At 44.6% G+C, this 16,516-nt stretch overlaps 1 protein-coding gene across 3 annotated transcripts in view; it reads right to left on the bottom strand.

Annotated features, from left to right (window-relative positions):
• Window positions 1-14,882, bottom strand: part of SLC39A12 (solute carrier family 39 member 12) — an 83,668-nt gene extending 68,786 nt beyond the window's left edge. For all 3 annotated transcript variants that reach the window (XM_042948369.1, XM_042948370.1, XM_042948372.1), the window contains exons 1-3: window positions 14,601-14,882; window positions 6,556-6,837; window positions 2,481-2,688 (exon numbers count right to left, since the gene is read on the bottom strand). In XM_042948369.1, coding sequence (XP_042804303.1) covers window positions 2,481-2,688; window positions 6,556-6,837; window positions 14,601-14,861 — 751 coding nt within the window. In that variant the 5' untranslated portion in view covers window positions 14,862-14,882. The remainder of the gene's footprint in view (window positions 1-2,480; window positions 2,689-6,555; window positions 6,838-14,600) is intronic.
• Window positions 14,883-16,516: the final 1,634 nt, after the last annotated feature.

Genomic DNA, 16,516 nt, shown 5'->3' with positions numbered 1-16,516 from the left:
TATGTGGAATTTAAGAAACAAAGCAGATGAACATAGGGGAAGGAGAAAAAAAAACAGAGAGGGAAGCAAACCGTAAGAGACTCAATTACAGAGAACAAACTGAGGGTTGATGGAGGGAAGTTGGGTAGGGGATGGGCTATTAAGGAGGGCATTTGTGTTGAGCACTGGGTGTTATATGTAAGTGATAAATCACTAAATTCTACTCCTGAAACCAATATCACACTGTATGTTAACTGACTAGAATTTGAATGAAAATTTGAAAGAAAAAAAAAATCCAGATGGCCAACAGACACATGAAAAGATGCTCCACACCACTCCCATCAGGAAAATGCAAATCAAAACCACAATGAGACATCACCTCACACCTTTCAGAATGACTAAAATCCAAACACAAGAAATAACAAACGTTGGCAAGGACGTGGAGAAAAAGGAACCCTCGTGTACCATCGGTAAGAATGCAGACTGGTGCAGCCACTGCAGAAAACAGTATGTAGTGTCCTCAGAAAATTAAAAATAGAACTACCGTATAAAGCAGCAATCGCACTACTAGGTATTTTCCCAAAGAATGCACAAATACCAATTCAGAAGGTTCTATACACCCCATGTTTATGCAGCATTCTTTACAATAGCCAAACTACAGAAGCAGCCCAAGTGTCCACCAACAGATGAGTGGGTAAAGAAGATGTTGTATATATACAACGGAATATTCTTCGGCCACACAAAACGCAACCTTGTCGTTTTTAAGAACGTGGATGGGGCTACAGAGTATAATGCTAAGCCAAATGAGTCAGAGAAAGACAAATACTGTATGATTTCACTCACACGTGGAATTTAAGAAACAACACAAACAAAGGGAAAAAGCAAAGACAGAGAGACAACCCAAAAAACAGACTCTTAACTGTAAAGAACAAACACATGGTTACCAGAGGGGAGGGGGGCAGGGGGAGATGGGGGAAGAGGTGAAAGGGATATAGAATACATTTGTCTTGATGAGCGGTAAGTTATGTATAGTATTGAATCTTTATATGGTACATCTGAAACGAATATAACACTGTATGTTAACTCTACTAGTTTTAAATGAAAAAACAACACTTAAAATGAGCATACTGTCTTCCAGGATACCATCAATATCAGCAGAGTCCTAGCTCGGGGCAGCTGTGAGAGAAAATGTCTCATGGCTTCTGAAACAAACACCTAATTGTGCTGACACCAAATGGCACTTGGAAACGGAATTGTGACTTCTCAGATGCAAAAGTGACTGGTTTTTGCCCCAAGAGGCGATACTGTAGATCGCTCGTGAGCAGTTACTTGGGCATTTTAATGAAGGTCCACAATGATCCATATCTACCCAGCTTGCCTCTAACTATATTCTGTATTGCAGTCTGATCACCTCCCATTTCTTGGGGGCGATAGAGCCTTCAAGTGGCCTACACCTTGACATTATTTGGAAAGTGGAATCACGGCTCTCCTCCAGTTCAACGGGAATCGCACCGCTAAAATTTCCCAACCCCTGTTTCCCACCTCAAAATTGTTCTCGGCATAACATGCCTTTTCCTGGCTTGTTTCCTGTGTATGACAGCCAGGTAACATGATTTAATTACATGTCAACTTTTCACAGAAAAAGAAAATAAACTGCAGAAACCCGCATCTGTCCCTCAAATGGTTGTGCTAACAGGTCCAGGGAAAATTCAACACTGAATGTATGGCCCCAGACCCCAATCCCTTCTTTCAGAGTTGGGAGGTTTACCCAGATCACGGGCGTTGTCGGTCCCTTGGTAAATTCACATCTCCCTTTTTCTTGTGACTTCCCAAGAGGAAGTGTGTTGGCAGCAGCAACAGCTATTATGCGACATTCCGAGAGCCCTTGGTGTGCAAAACAGGGCCTCCTGGTACAGATTTTTTAGACGTCATTTCATTTTTAATGCCTTGTCGAGTACAAAGAAATGTGCAGAACAAACATTCTGGCTCCATCCCTGGCATCCCATTTGTTCTCGGAGTTCCAAAAAGCTGGCAGTCACTAATATAACCAGGATGGAGAGCTCACACGACTTTTATTTAAAATTAAATAATAGATCTTTATGGCTACAAGCAAACACCACCAAGGCTCTTGCACCATTGGGCTTTCCATGTCTTCATTCTAGGCAATAGTTTGTGACCCCTCGCCCAGGACTACGTACCAAACAGACAAGCGTTCCTCAGCACTTACGGCAGGTCATAAAAATCTCTCCCTTGGCTCTACGTCCGTAATATCATCATCATGGCCGAAAAGGACCGAGTCCCAATTTTTGTCTCATCGCCACAAAGATACGATAGCATGTTTGCCTTAAAAGGGCCACCTGAGCTGTCTTACCACAGGCTATGATAAAATAGCGTTTAGAACATACCTGAACAAATTTAGTCATCAAAAAGCGTCACTCTTTTTGGCACAATTTGTTTAGTAGGCATGACTTGGTAGTTACATTCATGAAAAGCATCCTTACCTGACAGGTGGAGAGTATTTGTACTATTCAAAAAACTGAAAATATATTCCGTAAAATAGTCTGGAGACGGCAAGTCTCTTTGCCCCAGACAAACACCTTGGAGGGACAAAGCGATGATCGTCGCTGCCAACCGAGGGAGTGTGTTTTCATCAGCGCCATCCCCGCTCAGTATTCCCGACTTTTTCTGCAGCATTTTGGTGTCCATACACTGAAATCAGATGCAGAGTAAAAAGAAAAAGCTTGCACCTCGAAAGCCATTTTGATTAAAATATGTCTAGGATTTCCCCAAAAGACAAAGAAGAGTTTTTCACCTTAAAGAGGTCTGAGCTGTTTGTAGGAACACAACTATCAACATTCTCTAGTCTCAGACAGAATTCTGTCTGGAAAATGCTTGTTTCTTTTATCTGACTGGACACTGTATTTTCTAACTCCCACCCTAGTGGTCCTTGGTTACCTAACCTTTCTCACTACTCCCTCAGAGATGTGTCTTCTCCAAAGAGATCTCTCGCTCTTCTTGTTCACAGGCTTCCAGGTGGTGACTTGTTTTTCTCCAGCTTCAAGTCCAGCCCACAGTGTAAGGACTTTCAAATCTCTACTCCCGACCTTGACTTCACACCGGCCCTGCGGCCTCGTGTCATCACAGAGCACTTCCTTTTTAACGCCTGCCTTTAGTCTCAGGCTCAATGTGTGCTAAGTGATGACCAAAGCTGGCACAGTCTCTGTGCTCTTTGAACTCCCATAGGACATGGGATCTTTTCCATGTGTACACTGAGTGGTCTTCAATTAAATTATGAGCATCTGAAAGGCTAGACTCTAGCCTTACGTGCCCCTAGTACGGCCATTCATAAAAATCTCTCCCTTGGCTTTACATCCATAATATCATCATCATGGCCGAAACGGACCGAGTCCCTATTTTTGCCTCGTCACCACACCAACATTTACTGAGTACCTACTGTGTGCCAGACGCCATGCTAGGTCCATTACACTATGTTCTCTTTTCATTGTCCCAGAGCTCTGTGCACAGGATACCCTTTTCCCAGACCACCTGACCAGTGACAGGTAGAGTCCCAATGCGCACTCAGATCTGACTCCATAGCCTATGCTCTTAAATACCCTTCCTTTTGTGTAGAGAAATAAACGGAAATCCAAGCTGCTGATGGGCCTTTCCTATCATCAAAGTGAGTTCCGTAGGATCGTGCTTGGGACAGACAGGTTAGGTTTTAAAATTATCTCTGCTGTTTGTAACTGAGCAAACTTGGGCCAAATGATTAACTTTGCTCACTCTCATATTCTTCTCAGTAAAAAGGGACAATGCTGCCTACCACAAAGGTTATTAAGATTAGATCATGTGTGTAAAATACTTAATATGGTAGCTGGCGCACGGAACACGGTCAGCGAATCTTAGCTACTATTCTTGTTGGTCCCAGTGTCCAGTGGTGCCCCTGATAGACAGGAGGCTGGAGAAGGTAGCAAGAGCCATCACGAAAACTTTTCCCTAAAGGCTCCAGAGGAGCCACTAATGCATAAACAAAAGAACAATATGGTATGTTCTAGAAATATCACTCTGGTGGCAAAGTAGTGAAGACATTGCCAGGGATAGACACTAAGGGCTGAATGTCTAGTTCGGGAGTTATTTATTAGTCCAAGATACTTCTCGACCTAAGGTGGTAGCACCAGAGATGGAAAGAAATGGACGTATTTGAGGCACATTACAAAGGACTTGTAGGAAAATGTGAAGGAGTCCAGAGAGTTGAAAATGGCTCAGGTTTCTGGGTTTGTCAACTGTATGATGGCGATACCGACCCATTATTCCTCCACGTAAGAGTCAGGGCTAGCAGAGAAGTCTGTAGAGATCCCTGCTTATCTCCCATGGAAAGAGCAAACAGTGGGGGGGGGGGAAAAACAGGAAGAGGTGGGAGCAAGAGACCGAGCCAAGAAGATAAAATAGTGGTTGGATAAAAGAGAACGAAGGAATAGAGGGATGTTTATACTCTGGGCCATCAGGGAGGGTGGCTGCGTTAGCGTACTACGGGGTAAAGCTGTTTCTTGGCGAGCTGGTTAAGGCCCCCCTGGGGTGGCTGTTAGTGGCTTCACCTGCAGAGGCCGAGTCCTATGCAGACCAAGACCTGGAGCTGCTGGTAATGGCGGGCCTGGTCTGGCGGCACCGTCTGCGGCCTCACGCTCTCCAGTCGGAGACAGCGGCATCCTCCGGTGAGATGCCCACGGGCCTCCTGTGCAAGTCTGGATCGAGTGACTAAGGATTCCTAAGGGAATTCCGGCCCAAGCGAACAAAGGACCCTTCCCAGGAACTGGAGACAGTGCTCTCCTCCAGAAGATAACCGTCCGAGGCCCAGCGAGGGTTACGAGCTCTTAATTCTTCTTGACTGAAGAGGCGGAAAAAGTACGGCTACGCATAATCTCGCATTATTTTATTCTGTTCTCGGAATGTTGGCTCTCACGTACGCTTGGAGGCCCAGGTGTTTGCGGCCTGTGTTGGATAACCAGAAATCTGCCTCGAATATGTACACGCCGTCTGCTTCGAAGCGGCTAACCTGAACCGATCTTGTATCATATGGATGTTGCACTGAAGAAACTGTATGTGGGCGTACTTCCTTATTGAAGCGGAAACCGAATTCTAGAAAGGAACCCGTTTTCTCAGTTGGAAGTGGACACAAAAATATGGCCCTATTTGGAGAGTCATGAGATGAGAGTTACCAAAATGATGCCCACAAAGACCTCAGGAAACAGTCTTTCCACCTGTGTGCCAATCGCAAGAGAAATTAAACGTTTTTACAGCAAGTTGGAGGATATGTCGGCTGGTCGTTGAGCCACAGCATGAACGCACAGACACCTTTGGGCTCCTGGAAGCCAGAATTGAGGCCAAAAACCAAATACGCCCATATACATCACTACGGACTGAATGACTGCGTTCCCCCAAATTTCAAATGTTGAAGTCCTGCCACTTACTGTGATAGTGTTAGGAGGCGGGGCCTTTGGGAGGTGATTGGGTCATGAGGGTGAAGTCCTCAGGAATGGGATTAGCGCCCTGAGGAGAGAGACCTCAGAGAGCTCCTCTGCCCCTTCTGCCATCTGAGGACGCAGTGAGGGGATGGTCTCTGAGGAATCAGGATGGGGGCTTTCACCAGACATCAAATCTGCCCAGTACTTTGATCTCAGACTTCCAGCCTCCGGAACCATGAGAAATAAATTTCTGTTGCGTAGAAGCCACTCAGTCTGTGGCATTTTTGTTACAGCAGCTCAAAGACACACGTCAATGAAAAATTCAAGAGAGAAAAATAAAACAGGTTTCATGGCACTCTTCAAAATGCACTCGTGACTGTTCAATCAATTCTTTAAGAAAATGTGGCTTTAAAATTTTTCCTACGTCCAGAGCGCTTTATCTGCTCAAACTCCCCACCGCAAGGCAGAAGGCATGAAGGTAATTGAAAGGCCAGCTCTTGCTGGAACAGTAACGAAGGCCGGAAGGGACCAGGTGCCTGGTTCCTCACAGTGGGAGCCATGAGGAAAGCAAAGCACTTCGAGAGACCCCTGAACATGTGCGGCACAAATCAAAAGCTGCAGAAGAGCTATTGTCTGTGCTGACTGTCATGAATAATGCTTTTTGCAAGCTGCTTCTTCGGTGAAGCAACGAATGATAAATTCACCTCTCTCACACCGGTTCTGTCTTCTTTTTCCCTGGCCGGAAGGCGAGGCAAAGAGCATCGCGTCCTCCCCACCGTGGGTCAGTTCTTGGAGATCGATCGGAAGCCATGAATCACTCACTTTCACGTTCAGGAAGAGAGTTGTCCTGTCACCTGGCTTTCCTGCCCACCCAACCACCCACCTGCCTTCTGGCTAGAACTCCTTTTACAATCATTAGTCATCACCCTTCCCCCTTTTATACTCAGAATTTCAAATGATGTCACTTAACATCCCGTCACTAAAACCCACAAATACCTCTCTTAGACGTCCTTGACTGTCATGGGGATAAACAAGTGACAGAAAACAGGGCTCCAAGTCTGTCTCTTAGCAGCACGGCCAGGTGCCCTTCTTACCTGACCTGTGCCCTTCTTACCTGACTTCGAGAGGTGTCAAAGTACTGCCTGGTGAACGCCAAGATATCTTCCGTCTCATTCTGTGAAAGGAAATAGGAGTCTTCATCCTGCCTGAGGCTGAGGAGGCTGTGCAGGTAAAATTTATACTCTTTATTACTCATGTTGAGCTTAGAAGAACAGATCTCTTCCTGATGAATAATGTAAAAGAGGAGGAGAATAGACACTCTCTGGACCACTTCTTCTCTGAGCTGATCCTCAAAATCTCCTCCAGCTATTAGCAACAGGGCATCTGGTTCAAAGCACTGTGCCAAAAACAAAACATAAAACAACAAAAGTAGAAACAAAGTTTAGCAAAGAGTCCTAGAACACTAACGACCGCCCGCCAGATCTCCAGTGCTTATTATTGTACGAATGGGGGGGAACACGGGTAGGTCTAACAGCCAGCTTCAAATAAGGTAGTCGTGGCTGGACTTCTACACATTGATGTTGCCCTCCCGGGGAGCCCTTATTCCCTGAGAGTAATCTCTCTCTCTCCAGATGTCCATCTGCTGCCTTGAGTAAAACCCGTTGGCTCTTTGGCGTTTACGGTAAGGACCCCATTGCATTTCGAATGAAATCTAAGCTCCATACAATTTTCTCTTTGGTCTGGCTCTTGCCTGCCTACCTCTCTTGTCTTACCTTAGCCTTTCTCCACCTCGCTCACTAACCTTCCGCCCCTGTGATTTTCCATCAGTTCCACCAAGCTCTTCCCACCATCTTTCGGGTCTCCTTTCCCCTCAATTCTCCAATCTCAGCTTAAAGAGATACCCCGTTGAGGATCCACACCCTACCCAAAGTAGAAAGCCCCGACCCCCGCCCCGTCCCACGTTCTCCAGCACAGCACCGTTCGATGGAAACACAACCCTCGCCACAGAGGCGAGTCACACATCACTTTAAATTTTTTGGTGGCCACATTTGAAAAAGCGAAGTTAATTTTAATAATACATTTAGTAATGTGTCTTACTGAAACCTAGATATGCAAGATATGATCACTTCAACTTGTAATCACAATTTTAAGAAGTTATTTGTGAGCCATTTGACATTCTTTTCGTCATGCCAAGTCTTCAAACTCTGGTGCGTACTTTACACTTACCAGCACGTGTCGATTCAGATGAGCCACGTTATCAAGTGGCCCACGGTCACACGTGGCTGGTGGCAGCTCTAACATATATCACGTTTATTTTCTCCATAGCACTAGTGTTCTAAACTTGCTTTCTCCCCGTGTTTATTTTCGCTCTTCCTTCGAGAACGAGTGGTCCATTAAGGCCAGGTTCTGTCCGTGCACGGCTCTATCCTCAGCATCTGGCACAATCCCTGGCACTTACAAGGTGCGGAATGGAATGAACGAACGCCACCTGCCTCGCCTTTATCCTACCTAAGAGAACGGCTAAAAAATATTTCCACGACGCTTTACTTGCTTTACACCCACAGCAAGACGTCTGGCTCATCTAATCTGGGAAGTCTGCGTGGCAGAAGGTGTTTCGGGTAACGTAACGGGACAATGAGAAAAAGATACACACAGGGCTATGGAAGGGAAGCCCTCCTCACAAGACAGGAGCTGCCTTCCTTCAGAGATAGTGGGGAGCTCCTGACAACTCTCCTAGGATCCCAGAGGCACAGCCACAGAATGAAGGCATGGAGGGATGCCTGTCCTGAGCCCCAGAAGGACTCTTCCCAATGTGGGACAATGTACGATGGTACCTTTTCATCTATTCTCTAAGGTGGAAATTTCAGGCGTCTTAATTCCATGGATGCTGTGTGTCCCACCAGATAACATCTGGGACATACCATCTGAGTCAGGAAGAAACATGTCATCTGTCTCCAAAGCAAAGCATTAATCACATTCTTCATAAGCCATACAGGTTCTGTTCTCTCCCCAACTCAACTGCGATGGGGTAAGAGTTCGGCAAAAAGAGAGACATCGGCTTCACATCAAGTCACTCAATGTGACTATTAAGCTCCACCATTGAAACCACCCCAGCACATTTCTGTTTCTTGAGTAGCAGACAAGAAAAGTCCATGGGTCGGTAGCTATTGGCGGGGCTGACACCAAGACTCAAGGAGGTTAGTCAACTGAAACACAGTGTCATCAAGCCTCTCTTTGTAACATATCGCCTCCTGAAACCAAACTATTGATAGCATTAGCTAGCCTTTACTGGAAGCCAGGTGCCCAGGATTGTGCTAAGCGCCTTCTGTATTTGGGCATTCCTCAATCTAATCGCTTCTGGACAAAGTCAGATAATGAGTTTTTTGATGGTAAGAACATGATTCCAAAATTTTAAATAGAAAACAAAATGGCCCCAGCCTATTTGATAAGTCACCAACTATTTCTGCAATGATGTAAAGAATTAGAGTACCAATTCCTCAATTATTTGGTGCCTCGTGGGTACATTTGTGTGCACAGGATCCAGCATGAGGTATGTCCTCCTTCTACAAGGAAGGTATACCTGTAGCATATGTGAAAAACAAGTCTACAAAAGGGTAGATAATGTACCTAAAATCACAAAGCTAATAGTGGTTGCCCAATCTTAATTCCCACTATGCCAATGATTCGCTTTATTTGCTTATCTCTTTGTTTTGGGCCATGAAGAATTTGAGCTGTAGACCCACCTATGTACTGAAAGTGCAACCCCTTCAACCAGTAATTTTCTCTCCCTCCTGTTTGATAGAAAAAGAGGTCAATTGGGGCGCCTGGGTGGCTCAGTCGGTTAAGCGTCCGACTTCAGCTCAGGTCACGATCTCACAGTCTGCGAGTTCGAGCCCCGCGTCGGGCTCTGGGCTGACGGCTCAGAGCCTGGAGTCTGCTTCCGATTCTGTGTCTCCCTCTCTCTCTGCCCCTCCCCCGTTCATGCTCTGTCTCTCTCTGTCTCAAAAATAAATAAACGTTAAAAAAAATTTTTTTTTAAAAATTAAAAAAAAAAAAAGAAAAAGAGGTCAATGGGGAGGCCAAGTAATTGGTAAGGCTCTAATATAAATCAATGAGAGAACATACTACCACTTGAAGATTGAATGAGTTCCTGTTGACAGACTTTCAAATGCTGTCTAGACTGTTTGATGAGGTTGAGTAGGTAGGCAAAAGGGTATCAGTGACACGAGAAATGGGACCTCCGTGAAGCCACCTGACCAGATACATGTGGCCAGAGCTCGGTTGATAGCATACAGCAGAGTATATGGCTACACTTCACCCATCTGACGTGCCTCACACCCCTGTCCATTTGTGGTTCCTCTTCAATGTACCTTTCTAGGATTGGAATAGGAGGGATGTGGCCTGGGGCAGCAGAGGAGAGGGTAAGATCTGAAATCATACCAATGTTCGCTCCAGAAGTGGTTTCTAAAAAGCATGTAACATGGAAGGTCAATTGCTTTTGACTGAAAATGTTTTAAATACCTGTGGAGCATCTCATTTTGTCTGACTAGAGATTTCAGTCATCTTGAATGAACAGAAGTTGCCCAAACTTTGCTTTAAGTTTCTGACACCTGCTGGAAGAAAGCTCAATTGCGAATCAAATGACCATGAATTGAAAACCTTCTGCCCTTTTATGATATTTGATTCTTCTTTTAAACGTGTATTTATTTTTGAAGCACACAAGTGGGGGAGGAGGAGAGAGAGAAGGAGATAAGAGGACCTGAAGTGGGCTCTGTGCTAACAGCAGTGAGCCTGATGTGGGGCTTGAACTCACAAACCATGAGATCATGACCTGAGCCGAAGTCGGTTGCTCAACCGCCTGAGTCACTAAGGTGCCCCCGAGACATCTGATTCTTAAAGAAGTTACCTTTGTACGGAAGACAGTGGCTTGAGGAAAGAACACGGTAGGAAACACCAGAAAATCGAACAGACATTGACATGACAAAAAGCACCATGGGGGTTGATGGTGGACTGGACTTTCCGGTTCATCATCACAAGATTTGTTTCAGTTGTTAGAGCTGTTAGCAGTGGCTGGGTTGTTTTGGGGGGAGGACGTTTAGTCCAATTTTGCAAATACTTGCACCTCATAGGCATCAAGACCCATCCAAAGCACTGACCCTGGTGAAGTGATTCTTTGTTAAAGAAGAATGGACTCATTCAGGAATAATCCATCGATTTTCCTTTTAATCTTGTCATGTGGGTGCCTAAGTTTTTTGGGGAGAAAAGCACAGATTCTGGATTCCAATAGCCAAATCAGATCACCTCCCCCAGCTGCTGCATTCAGCTTTGTTCATTGCTTATGCGAGGAGAGAGTCTCGGTAACAAAAAGCAACAGGAAATCTTTCTTCTATGTTAATAGGAGTTGTCAGACTTGATAAACTTTAAAATTTTTAGATCCAAAGATGCTTAAAGTTGATTTGGGGTTCTGGATAAGCCCACTGGCCTTTTTCAAGTTCTTAGGCTTTTACAAGGTCTTCTGGGGGGAGAGGGTTGTCTTAGAACTGATCATAAAAAGGAAATTATATTTCTTCCTTTTCCTGCCAAAGAGTTGGAGGGGTGTTTGCTGATGGCAGGCACTGGCTTTTTGTGGACCCATGACCAGATTTTGTGGCATTTCTGACCGACAAGGAGATAAGTCTTACTGAGAAGGGTTAAGAAACCTGTTAGATCAACAAGTTAAGATAAAGCTCGATGCTGTCCACTCTTCAACGCACGGCAGGTTAAGACAAACGCGGGAGGGAGGTTGAATTAAATGCAGGACCTTAAAGCAGTGGTTCTCTACCCTGAATGTGTCTGAGAATCTCCTGGAGGTCTTGAATAAACACCCCAAGCCCTGAACAGTTGGTGGGGGTGGGGTGGGGGGGGAGGGGACAGGAGGGAGTGCTGAGGAGGATCTTATTTTCCAGAAGCGCTGCGTTGGACATGTCCATAACATACAGGAAATGTGAGGGCACAGAGACAGCTGGCGTTCTCGTGCCCCAGCTAGTTCACGTGTGGCCCTGTGGTCCTCACAGAGAGCTCCCCGAGGAGAGGACCGGCACTTCGGTCTTACAGATGAGAAAGCTGAGGTTCCGCGTGACCTAACAGCTGGAAAGTGCCAGAACAAGGATTTGGGCCCAGGGCTGGCTGACTCCAGATACCAGGTTCTTATCCCTTCACCGCTTCTGGAACTCATGGAGGGTTATGGTTCTCACCATTACTGAAGTGGAATTTGTTCTCTTAGAGTTACTTAATCCCTCATTAAATTCATTAAAACTGCAGTCTAACCCTTCTCATTGAAAAGAAACCAGGCCACGATCAGGCAAGACTGTCCATTTTCAAAGGCTGAAGTTTGAATGGATTTAAGTGCACAGTGCTTTCAGATAGTTCAGATTGATTTACACACACACACACGCACACACACACACCCATTCAGTTTTTACCTAAGCCTGAAATAAAACTGGAAACTTTTTGTCTCCCCCCCAAATTTAAGACACTCACTTCCCTCTTTTTTTCAGACATTTAGGGATATGAACTCATCCCCTTGCCCTCTTTTTACCACAGAATTTCTAATCTAAACCCTGCCTCTAACTGGACGAAGTTCCTAAAAAGACACAAAAGATCCAACAACAAGCTAAGCCCTGTGGCTTGTGCCAGAATGCAGATGCTTGTGAAATCAATAGGACACTGTTTCTCCCCGGCTTTTTATGAATGACGCAGAGAGATTTCATGGAATCCTTGCCTATGGGTGATTCAGGTGAATTGTAGCCCTCTGAACAAGTAAAGCTGAAATTTGCATTTTTTTAAGGTTTATTATTTATTTTGAAAGGGGGGCCAGAGAGAGAGAGGAGAGAGAGTATCCCAAGCAGGCTCAGCACTGCCAGCACAGAGCCCGAGGCGGGGCTCAAACGCGTGAACCGTGAGATCATGACCTGAACCGAAATCAAGAGTCAGACACTTAACTGACTGAGCCACCCAGGCCACCCCATGACTTTTTTTTTTTTTTTACCTCAGTCTTTTACACAAAGAAATAGCAGCAGCAAGAGGGCGAAGCTATTAAAGACTGTGTTTCACTTGGTAGGAATAAAAATAGCTGAAACAGAAGCGAAATTGGCCAAAGTCTCGATAATGTCACAGAAAACAAAAAGTGCAAAACAGTGTCTCCCTCTGAAAAACAAAACAAAACAGAACATAGAACAATTTTGCATGTTTACATTCCCCCTAGCTTGACGAATATTCAAACAGCCTTAATAAGGTACTTTATGTCATTAGAGGAGAACATTTCCCCACAGCAAATTCTCAGAGGACATTAATAAGACATGACTCCCACTTATTTCCATGGGGAAGTCTTATGTTGCTATATATATAAATTAATGTCATCACAGATGGGTTGCCTATTATAACACATGTTTGCTCTGGGGACCCTTGGGAATTTCGCTAATTATTGAATTATTCACTGTTTGCACAGAGCAGAGACAAATTCTATTAGCAGACCCTTCTGTCAGGAAAGAAAGAAAAGCCAAAAAAACAAAAAAATAAAAAAACAAAAAACACGAAAAACAAAAACACTTGGCCAGGAAATGTTTTCCCTAAAACTAAGCACGATTGAGAAAGTCTGCCAAAATTTTTTTTTGCTGGAGGCAGCTACTAGATTTATTTATTTATTTATTTATTTATTTATTTATTTATTCATTCATTCATTCATTCATTCATTCACTCATGTCTTCATTTACTTATTTGTAGGTTCATTCTGGAAAAAAAAAAAATCTCGCCAGTCAGGAAAGGGATGGTGAAGAGTGTTTTTGTCTATTTTTGGGTATAATTAAGACATGGGCTCCTACCTCTGGTGAGGCTCCTGTCAATTCCCCTACCCTGACAGAGACATTCTGATTCTACCTTAAATGCTGAATTTACATTAATGTGGATGTTACATTCATGTGGCCTGCAGCGAATTTTTTTTTTTAATTCCATCCCAGGCAAGTTAATTCAACCTCATCTATGGAGGAAGAAGTCTCCACAGAGTATTTGGGGAGAGCTGCCCAGACAATGCTGAGGTGCAGCCAGGGCATAAGAGTCGCCTGGCAAACCGGGGGTAGGCTGTGGGCCCAGGCCACAGGAGCCACAGACCTCATTTTAGCCCAGATACCTCATTTTTAAGAGGGTGATCACCCAATTCATTAACTGCCCACCATGCAAAATACTAGAAAACACCAATCAACGATCAGGCTAAAGTACTTAAAAATCCGACATTAAGGGTGCTTGGGTGGCACAGTCGGTTGAGCATCTGACTCTTGACTATGGCTCAGGTCATAACCTTACGGTGGTGGGATCGAGTCCCCAGATGGACTCGGTGTGGAGCGTGGAGCCTGCTTGGGATTCTCTCCCCCGCCCCCATCTCCCTACGCCCCTCCCCTGCTCATACATATGCATGCTTTCTCTCTTAAAATAAATCAATAAACTTAAAAAATTCAACATTAGACAAATATAATAGTACTATCATTATGCCATCAAAAACAAATCGTATCTAACCAGTGACGCACAAGTTCACGGCAACCACAAAAGCAAAGGGGGGGGGCGGGGAGATTAGTGAATCAGAAAGAAGAAAGAACTGAAAGTTCATGCTTGTGGGGCACCTGGGTGGCTCTGTCGGTCAAGTGTCCAACTCTTGATTTTGGCTCAGGTCATGATCCCAGGGTTGTGGGATCAAGCCCCACACTGGGCTCTGCACTAAGCATGGAGCCTGCTTCAGATTCTTTCTTGCTCTCTTTCCCTCTCTCTCCCTCTCCCCCCTCCTCGGGCATCCCCCCCGCCAAGTTTGTGCACGCATGCACTCTTCCTCTCTCTCTCTTAAAAATAAAAAGTTCACACTTACAACTAAATACCTCTGAACATGCAGAAGGGTCATAGAAAGGCTTGTACGAACATGACCATTTTACTACAACAAGATCCTCCCTGTTTTCAAGTACTATTTCTAGAACGCTAAATGACTTTCCGTATCCTCAATATGGGAGACATGACATCACAAGGCACGGCCCGCTTGGGTACCGCATTTGAGTTTGCCTTACTGAAGCAAATGGCTAGAGAAGCCACTGCTCTTTCTTGAACGTTCCCTGGTACCTGATCCCATTCTGTTACACTAACCAGATGGCAATCTCCTTGCATTCCGTTTGTCCTCCGCGGGCAGCCAGTTTTCTCCATCAGTGTTTTGAGGAGGCTTCCAGAATGGTTCAGGGGTGGGGGACCGCCAGCAGAGAGAGCTCGTAGCGCTTCCGTCAGGTGGCCTGGACTCCAAGTGCTGCCGCTGTCCTGGGTTGAGGGTCTTTCTGTCTCAGTAGAGGGAACAAGGCCGAGGAGGAGGAACAATGGCACCCAAAATACCGGAAGCTTTGTCCAGAAGCACATTTCCACTCTTCCTTTACCTCAAGTCAGTGTCTAATGGAGTTGGGTGGCTTGCCGTTCACCGTGTAAACTTGTAATGGGAGGAATTTCTGTGCTAAAGGGGGGAAATGAAGGCCTTAATTACTGTGGCCGCGACGTGTTTGAAAGGATTCATTAATTGGGTGGCTAAGCTGATTTGCAAGGGCAAGCTGTTTCTGAACAGTAGGGGGTCTGTAGGTCATTTACAACTGCGAACAGCAGGAAACTATCATGGCTGGAGACTTTTGAACCGTAGAACATCCAAGAGGTTTGTCACACTGCCTCCTTCTAAAATAAAAAAGAGTAAAAAAGTCAGGAAGAGTAAGTTTCTCTGTTTATCTTGCACGGGGTACAAGTCACAGGAACCGGACAGGAAATACCCTCATTGTATCCCATCTGAATGTAGAACTCTGTGAGGTGTGGTTCTCATCACTCAAGTAAACAAATAAAAATAAAGAGAAAATCAATTTCTTTTTATTATTACCATTTTTTAAGTTTTTTAAATGTTTACTTTTGAGAGACAGAGAGAGACAGAGTGCGAACTAGGAAGGGGCAGAGAGAGAGAGAGAGAGAGACAGAATCTGAAGCAGGCTCCAGGCTCTGAGCTGTCAGCACAGAGCCCGACCGGGGTTTGAACCCACGAACCATAAGATCATGACCTGAGCCGAAGGCGGATGCTTCACCGACTGAGCCACCCAGATGTGCCTGAGAAAATACATTTCAACAAATTACATACATCATGCTGAGTGAGAAGGTTTTAGGTAAGAAGGGTACTATGGAAGAAAATTGTCACGTCCAGAAAACACTGGTCATTTTCCAGTTTTTAATTTATTAAAAGTACGAGCTAGCAGAAAAACAAGAGTGTTTCAAGACCGCAAGAGCCACAATAAATCCACAGACTCAGTGGTCATTAAAAGCATAAAGACAATGTTAGAGCCAATCAGCTTTCTGAAAAAAAAAAAAAAATTAATCTCTTCAATCTGTTGCTTAAGGAACACAAATTGTTAACAGCATCTCATGTCAGATCTTGGCCCAGAAATGACCTAATAATGACTGTGAGGTAGTAACAAAGATACTGGGATTACTTTCAGGATTTAAAAAAAAAAGAGAGAGAGAGAGTTTAAGATTCTTATGTTAGCATTAAAAAATGACAGAAGATGCTACAAACATTTCTAAACGCAGTGCTTACCGTTAGAAGAAAGATAAATGGCTATTTCTCTGGAGCTCTGTGGCCTTCTAAATCTCGGAGAGTATTTTGTGATTACAAAGTCCTCTGGTTTTAAAATTCCTTGACTGTGCATTGGAAGCAGGAGAGGATTATTTCAACCCAGAGACGTTTTCGGTTGCTGTGGAGAAAACTGCTCCGGGGATGCCAATGAAGGCGGGTAAAAGTGAGAACTTTCTGTCTGGCAGATTTTCAGGAAAATCAAATAAAAGTGGCTAATGAACCTAAGGTTTTAGATCAATATTTACCAGTTCTCTTAGAAGTCTAAGAAAAACCTAGAATTTCTTACAGTCACGTGCCTTTTACTCTTAAAAGATCTAGGTCAAAGGATTCCACCTTGCAGGACGGAAAGGCTTTAGTGTTAGATCGAGATTTCTTTTTTCTTTTCAGTTGCTTCTCTGTTTTATCAACCCTC

Source organism: Panthera leo, chromosome B4, assembly GCF_018350215.1.
Source record: "Panthera leo isolate Ple1 chromosome B4, P.leo_Ple1_pat1.1, whole genome shotgun sequence".
In the NCBI taxonomy this organism is placed as follows: Eukaryota; Metazoa; Chordata; class Mammalia; order Carnivora; family Felidae; genus Panthera; species Panthera leo.
This window is presented reverse-complemented; position numbering and strand designations above follow the sequence as displayed.